The 7,679-nt window shown below is 54.2% G+C and overlaps 1 protein-coding gene across 3 annotated transcripts in view; it reads left to right on the forward strand.

The window, feature by feature from the left end:
* The first annotated feature begins 1,779 nt into the window (after nucleotides 1-1,779).
* The window catches only part of IL3RA (interleukin 3 receptor, alpha (low affinity)), a 17,580-nt gene continuing 11,680 nt past the window's right edge, over nucleotides 1,780-7,679 (forward strand). For 2 of the 3 annotated variants that reach the window (XM_012656817.1, XM_012656818.1), the window contains exons 1-2: nucleotides 1,780-1,927; nucleotides 5,534-5,631. In XM_012656817.1, the coding sequence (XP_012512271.1) occupies nucleotides 5,568-5,631 (64 nt within the window). In that variant the 5' untranslated portion in view covers nucleotides 1,780-1,927; nucleotides 5,534-5,567. The remainder of the gene's footprint in view (nucleotides 1,928-5,533; nucleotides 5,632-7,679) is intronic. The other variant, XM_012656819.1, reaches the window with a different exon arrangement.

The raw sequence follows: 7,679 nt of genomic DNA on the forward strand, positions 1-7,679 counted from the left end.
GGAGGGAGGGAAGGAGGGAGAGAAGGAAGGAAGGAGGGAGGGAAGGAGGGAGGGAAGGAGGGAGGGAGGAGGGAAGGAAGGAAGGAGGGAGGGAAGGAAGAGGGAAGGAGGAGGGACCACAGCCCCTTTCTCCCACGCTGCTGTCCTGGGACCAGGAATGTCAGTGTCTTTACCCGAAGCCCCCTCCGACCCGCTCCTCAGCCGACCGCACCTCCCCTCCGCGGGTCTGCGGGCCTGAGAGGTCCTCTCCTGCCGGGGTGACCTCCCGGGATGGCTTTGTCCTGAGCACAGGCTGGCGCGTCCCTCAGCACTTCCATTTCCCGTCTGCCCTCTCCTGGCCTCTGTGTGAACCTGGCCTGGTGACCGGCCGGCCGTGGCCCAGGAGCTGGGGGATCGGCTCAGACGCGAGCGTCACAATCTGCCTCCCCCGCCCAGCGCCCGGCGGGACGTGGAGCCCTGCGGCCGACTCCTCCTCGAGCCCCCAGCGCCCCTGAGAGCCTCGAGCACCCGCCGCGCCGCCAAGCGCCCCAGACTGCAAGGGACCCCGGGCAAGCAGTCTGCAGAGCGGACACCGTGGCACAACTCGCTGTCGCCCGACCCCTGATAAGACGTGGACCACCATACGGGACACGCGACTGGAGAGGGGGCCCAGACCTTCTCTTGGTGGTAAAAGGACTTTTGTCTCCGCATAGCCCGGTCGGCAGCTGAGACGCAGGGGCCAGGGCAGCTGGATTGGTGCTTCTGTCTCCCGGGGCTCCCGAAACACGGTGCCACAAACGGGGTGACTTAAAGCCACAGAGATTTGTCCTCTCCCGGTCCCGGAGCCCAGGAGTCTGAGACGCGGGTGTCTCGGGGCCGCGCTCCCTCCGCAGGCTCCGGGGGAGGCTCCTTCCTGCCTCTTCCGGCTCCTGGGGGCTCCAGGCGTCCCTGGGCTTGTGGCCGCGTCACTCCAGTCTCTGCCTCCGTCTCCACGTGGCTTCTCCTCTGCGTCTGTGTCTCCTCTGCTGTCTCTTAAGAGGACACTGTCACTGGGTTTAGGGACCTCCCTAATCCAGGATGATCTCATCTCGAGACCCTTAATTATATCACAAAGACCCTATTTCCAAATAAGCCCACGTCTGACATTCCCGGTGGACACACATTCCGGGGGTGGGAGGAGGAGGAGGGACAACATTCCGGCCACAAGAGCTGCGGCCACAAACGGAGCCGGGCTCACGGTGGAGGCTGCAGGGAGGCGGTGGGCTCGGGCCGGAACCTGGGGGCGCAGAAGGAAAGCAGGGAAGCAGAGTGGGGAGATGTCAGAGCAGCTTCCTTCGCTGTGCAAAGACAAGGAACAGATTCCAGCGCCAGGAGGTGCAGTCGAGGGCAGCTCGCTGGAAGGCTCGGACGTGACCCCAAACACTCTGAGCAGCTACGTCATCCAGGACGCGGGTGGCCTCCCCGTCCCGGAGGGTCTTTCCGACGGGCCAGCCAGGAGCGCCTCGGCCCCCGCGTCCGTGCCTGCCGCGCCGCGCGCACTGCGGCAGGAAGTTGCTCAACCGCATCCGAGCGGTAAGCACTCAGTATGATTGTCACAAGGGGAACAGCGCCAGAAAAATTACAAAGGAAAGCGGCATTTTCCAAAGAAAGGGCGTGTCCCAGGGAAGGCAGCCGCGGTTCCTCACGTGGCCGACCCCGGGGTCCCAGCCCGACGGGGAGAGATAAGGGGTCCCTGACGGGCGCCTGGACACGCCAGAGCCGCAGTGGGTGTGACTTTTTGGGGTGGGGCGGCATCTGGAGGCTATAAAACAGCTGAATGCAGACAACGAGCTTTCGTTTCTCTTCGGGACGACTTCCTTCAGCACCAACGGGACAGCAGCCAAGACTCCCGAGAGCAGGGACCCCCAGACCCACCGGACTCGAGCCAGGACTTTCGTGTGCAGTGGAGGTGAGACCCCCGGGGCATTTGTACGTGGCCGTTGCGGCTGACACGTGTCGTCCGTGGACAACACACACACCAGATGCGAACACCTGGCACCAAACGAGGATGCTCTATATGCCATTAGCAGTTTTTATGTTGCTTATAAGCTGGGGGGATCCCATTTGGGGACCTTGGGTTAAATAGTGTATAGGATTAGAATTAATTTCACTGTTTTTTGGGGGGTTTCTTTTGCCTTTTTAAATGTGGCTCCCAGAAATTGCAGACACGCAAGGTGGCTGCAGTTCTGTTTTTGCCGGATGGTGCTGGTCCATGATGTCCAGGGCTGCTGGCCGGTGAGCGGCTTTGGGGCTGGGACCCCACCCTGGGCACAGTGTTTGTTCGTGACTCTCAGAGGCTAGTGAGTTGCAAAACTCCCCAGATGGCTCGTCAGAGCTCAGGTCCCTCGTCGTGGCGTGATTGACAGTAGCCAAAAATTGGACGCAGCCCGAATGTGCGTAAGCAGTGGTGGCGGTCTGGCTATACACTGGAATAGTATTCAGCCATGAACAGGAAGGAGATTCCGGCACATGCTGCAACATGCGGATGAGCCTTGGAATCTTTGTTCTCGGTGACAGAAGCCACACCTAAGTGACAGAAACCACACCTAAAAGGCCACAGAGTGTGTGGTGCTGTTTATAGGCTAAGTCCAGGTGTAGGCAAATCCATACAGATGGAATGGAGGTTACTGGCTGTCAGGGGCTGGAGAGCGGGTGGGGAAACACCACTTAATGGTCTGAGGTCTCCTTCTAGAGGGATGAAAATGATCTGGAAGTTGGTAGCGGTGGTGTTCGCACAACACTGAAAATGCACTAACTGCCCCTGAGTTGTACATTTTACAAAGCAGAATTTTATGGGAGGTGAATTTCACATTGATGAAACTATTAATCAATAAATTTTAGGCTGGGTGCATTGGCTCATGCCTGAAGTCCCAGCACTTTTGGAGGCTGAGACAGGAGGATTGCTTGAGGCCAGGACTTTGAGACCAGCCTGGGCAATATAGCAAGACCCCTTTTTTTTTTTTTTCCTTTTTTTGAGACAGACTCTCACTCTGTGACCCGGGCTAGAGTGTCATGACATCAACATAGCTCACAGCAACCTCAAACTCCTGGGCTCAAGCGATCCTCCTGCCTCAGCCTCCCGAGTAGCTGGGACTACAGGTGCCACCACCACGCCTGGCTAATTTTTCCATTTTTAGTAGAGACAGGGTCTTGCTCTTGCTCAGGCTGGTCTCAAACTCCGGACCTCAAGCAATCCTCCTGCCTTGGCCTCCCAGAGTGCTGGGATTACGGGCATGAGCCACCATACCTGGTGGAAAGATTCCATCTTTACAAAAATAAAAACAGTAGCCAGGCGTGGTGGTACACAGCTGTATTCCCAGCTACTCGGGAGGTTGAGGCAGGAGGATCGCTTGAGCCCAGGAGTTTCCTTCTATTCATAATTTGGGGACAAGTTCGATACAGTGATGTGTACAATGCAATTTGGCTCCTTAAAGCACGTTAACCTCTTCAAGCGAGGAAGCATGCCGTACCCTGCAAGCCTGACTCTGCAGGGGCCATCGTGTATTTCGGGACCTCAGTTTACCCGAGCAGAACCGAGGAGCAGGCACCCCAGAAAGCCCCCATTGGCCAGCCCAGAAGGCCACTGGATGTGTCCGCACTAAATAAGGGCAAATCCCAGGCCGTTCTCTTCCTGCCTTTGTTTAAAATTTTGATATTTTTCTCATCGTGGATGTGTCGCTTTGGTCTTTTTAAAATTTTATGTATGGTGACAAGAGGTTTTGGAGTGGCCGCTTACGTTTTGCACCTGCCCGCCCCACCCGAGTCCGTGTGTGGGAAGCTGACTGCGGGGCCTGATGGGGAATTCTGGGTCTCGCCCACTGGGGGACGGGCCCCTTGGTCCGTAAGGGGCGGTTTTGGTCTCAGCACCCACTGTCCCGTGTGTGAAAGTTGGTCCCTGCGGGGAACCCTTGCCACTTGCACTGTCGAAAAGCTAAATCTCCTGTGAGCCCCAGGAACGGAGAACGGCATGGCAGAGGCTGGGAACACCCCGCAGCGGTAGGGAGAGTCGCAGCCCAGGTCTTTGGTCCTGAGCCCGGTCCCCCAAGGCAGGTGAGGCTCTGAGGCTCCTCACAGTTGGCCGCTTGTGTGACAGCCCTGAGCTGGCCGCCACCCCCAGGCACCGGGACCCAGCAGGGGGACCCAGGTATTGCTCTGCCTCCGCTATCAGGTCAAAGGGGTAGCCGAGGGTGATAACAATGTTTGCAAAAGATAACTGGGGTGGGGGTCCATGGGAGACCCCTGTCCCACTGGGCCCAGCCGGGCCACCCACATGGAGGGCCCCCAACAGCCCACCCGTAGGCGAGGGTTTCACGGGGACTCGGGGGAAATTCCAGGCTGGCACGCTGAGATCTCGCAATGCTCAGTTTCCGTAACTGGGTCTGTTTAGGAAGCTCCGCCTGCCTCGCTGTCATAGTTTTAATTAGACTTTCCTTCCACTGTTTTGCCACGAGAGCGTTTCCTGGTGTGCCACGTGGCATGTGTTTTCCCGACTTCGGGATAGGGCTGGACCCAAGTGCGTGGTAACCCCCAGGGTGGCAGCTCTTTCAAAACAGGCCGGCACAGAGACACACACAGACACACACAGGCAAACACGTGCATGCTCACAGACAGCGCACACAGTTGCACACACATAGATGCACATACATGTACACACATTTGTGCACACACATGCATACAAAAGCATCCACACACTTGCATATTAATGCACACGTGTGTGCACACATATATACACAGGCATACACGCATATATCCACACACATGCATATTCATGTAACCATGTGTGTGAACATGAAGATACAACATGCACACAATACACACATATATAGACAGGCACACACATGCATCCACACACATGCATACACACGTGTGCACATGCAGATACACAAATGCACACATGCACAGATGCAAGCACACATGCAGATATTTATATACTTGTTTGCAAATACACACACATATGCACACACATGAATTCACATACACAAATCCACACACTCGTGTGAACACATGCATACACATACATCCACACACTTATACACGTGAACATTCATACACACACATGTGCACATGCACACACAACACACAGACACACATCCACAGGTATGTACACACATCCACACAGTGCATATTCATGCATCCACACGTGTGCACATGCAGATACACAAATGCACACATGCAGATATTTATATACTTGTTTGCAAATACACACATAAATGCACACACATAAATGCACATACACACACCATGTGCACGCATACATACATACACACATTTATACAGGTGCGCGCACACATATACACCCACACACATATGCGCACGCACACAAGCACATACAAACACACACATGTATAAGCACATGTGCACAGTGTGCATTGCATGCGTGTGCACCTGCAAGGCAGCCTTCCCCCTGCAAGGAGCGCGGTGCACCCAAGACCTGCTCCCGAAGGAGTGCAGCCCCCGCGGCCCCCCCAGCAGCCCCGCGCCTGCCCCTCACTGGCTCCCTCTGCCTCCCCCGCAGCACACGCCTCCTTCCCGCGGCAGCGGCGTCCACCATGGCGGTGCTCTGGCTCATGCTGCTGTTGATGCCGGCGTCCTGCCTGCTGCAGACCACCCAGGGTAGGTACCGGAGGGAAAACTGGGCGTGGCCTGCGGGCCTGTCGGGGTGTGCTGCCGTCCAGTGAACCTTTTGTGCGTTGAGAGCATTGTAGATTCACCTGCAGTCGTCGGGAGTAATGAGACAGAGACAGCCCTGTGCCCCTGGCCACGTTCCCCGCAGAGTGACGTAGCGCAAAACTGTCCTACAGTGTCACAGGCAAGGTCTTGATCGTGACGCAGACACGACGTCGGGGGTTTTGCTGTAGCTCAGGCGTGGGACCAACGACCAACCTCCACTTGGTGTTATCGTGTGGGTAGGAGACTGTGTTCAACGTGTATCAAATTATTTCTGGGCACGGTGACAAAAAGACCCTTGTCATAGTCTGAACTATGTCTTCCCATATCCCTGTGTTGGTGGTCAACCTCCAAAGGTGATTTTATTTGGAAATAGGGTCTTTGCAGATGTAGTTACTTATGTTTTTTTTTTTTTGAAACAGAGTCTCACTCTGTTACCCGGGCTAGAATGCAGTGGCATCAGCCTAGCTCACTGCAGCCTCCAATTCCTGGCCTCAAGCGATCCTCCTGCCTCAGCCTCCTGAGTAGCTGGGACTACAGGCACGCACCATGATGCCCGGCTAATATTCCTACTTTTAGTAGAGACGGGGTCTCGGTCTTGCTCAGGCTGGTCTCAAACTCCTGAGCTCAAGTGATCCTCCTGCCTTGGCCTCCCAGAGTGCTGGGGTTACAGGCGTGAGCCCCCGCGCCCGGCCGGTACTCAAGTTAAGATGAGTTCACAGCAGACTAGGGTGGGACGTGAGTCCAACATGACCGGTATCCTTGTAAGAAGAGGAAATTTAGACACAGACACAAAGGGGAGGAGGCGCAGTGCAGGTGCAGGCAGAGACTGGACTGATGCGGCCACAGCCAGGGGGACGCCAGGATTGCCACAGCCACCGGAAGTAAGGAGGAGGGACATAGGGCAGATCACTCCTTGGAACCCCCAGAAGCAACGAACCTCTCCGATGCCTTGATTTCAGACTTCTGGCCGGCAGAGCCGTGAGAGAGGAAATTTCTGTTGTTTTGGGCTCCGCGGTTTGTGCTGCTTTATTATGGAAACCAGCTAGCGCACAAGTAAATGTCTTTGTTTTGCCGAAAGGGCACGGTTATGGGTTGGATAGTGTTCTCAGAAATCATGCTGAAATCCCAATCGTCCAATACTTGTGAACGTGACCTTATTTGGAAATTGCGTCTTTGCAGATAATCAGGCTAAGATAAAAATCGTTCGAGCGGGTCCTAAACCAACACCATCGACACCCGGGTCTTTGCAGACGGTCAGGTTAAGACGGAATGATCAGGGTGACACATAATTATATTTCTTAAGTATTAAAAGTGAGAAAAAGGTCTGCTAGGTTTACCTGCATGTCAACGATTTCTGGGACAGCCCCTGTGAATTCCTTTTTATTTTTCTGTCATGTTCTCTTTCTCAGATCTGAGTTTCTGTCCGTGGTGTTTTCCTTCCACTGGAGGAAGCTCCTCTAACATTTCTTGTCCTCCTGGTCTCCTGGCAACAAATCCTGTGGTCTTTGCTAGTCTAAAAATGTCTTTATTTTACTGGCCACTTTTGCTGGGTATAAAATTGTAGCTTAATAGGATTTTTTTTTTCTTTTCAGACTTTAAAGAGATCTGTTATCTCCTGTCTTCCGCTGTTTCTAATGAGGAATCAATACTAATTTTTATCTTTGTTCTCTAATGTGTAGTGCGTGTGTTTTCTCTTCTGGCTGTTTTTAAGATTGTCCTTAAACTACTGCTGTTGCTTTTTTTAAAAGCAATGCAATTACGGTGTCCCTTGGAGATCTGGCTTTGTTTGTGGGTTGGTGCATGTGTGTGCATGTGTCTCTCTGTGTCCTGTTTACGGTTTTTGAACTTCCTGGATCTGTGGGTTTATAATTTTCATTACCTTTAGGAAATTTTCAGACATGATGTCTTCAAATATTTTTCTGGCCCACTCCTTGGAAGTACGTGTACTCCACACCACCTTGTATTGCCGCCCAAGTCAGTACGCCTCTATT

The sequence above is a fragment of the Propithecus coquereli genome, unplaced genomic scaffold (genome assembly GCF_000956105.1).
Source record: "Propithecus coquereli isolate 6110/MARCELLA unplaced genomic scaffold, Pcoq_1.0 Scaffold52, whole genome shotgun sequence".
NCBI classification, from domain to species: domain Eukaryota; kingdom Metazoa; phylum Chordata; class Mammalia; order Primates; family Indriidae; genus Propithecus; species Propithecus coquereli.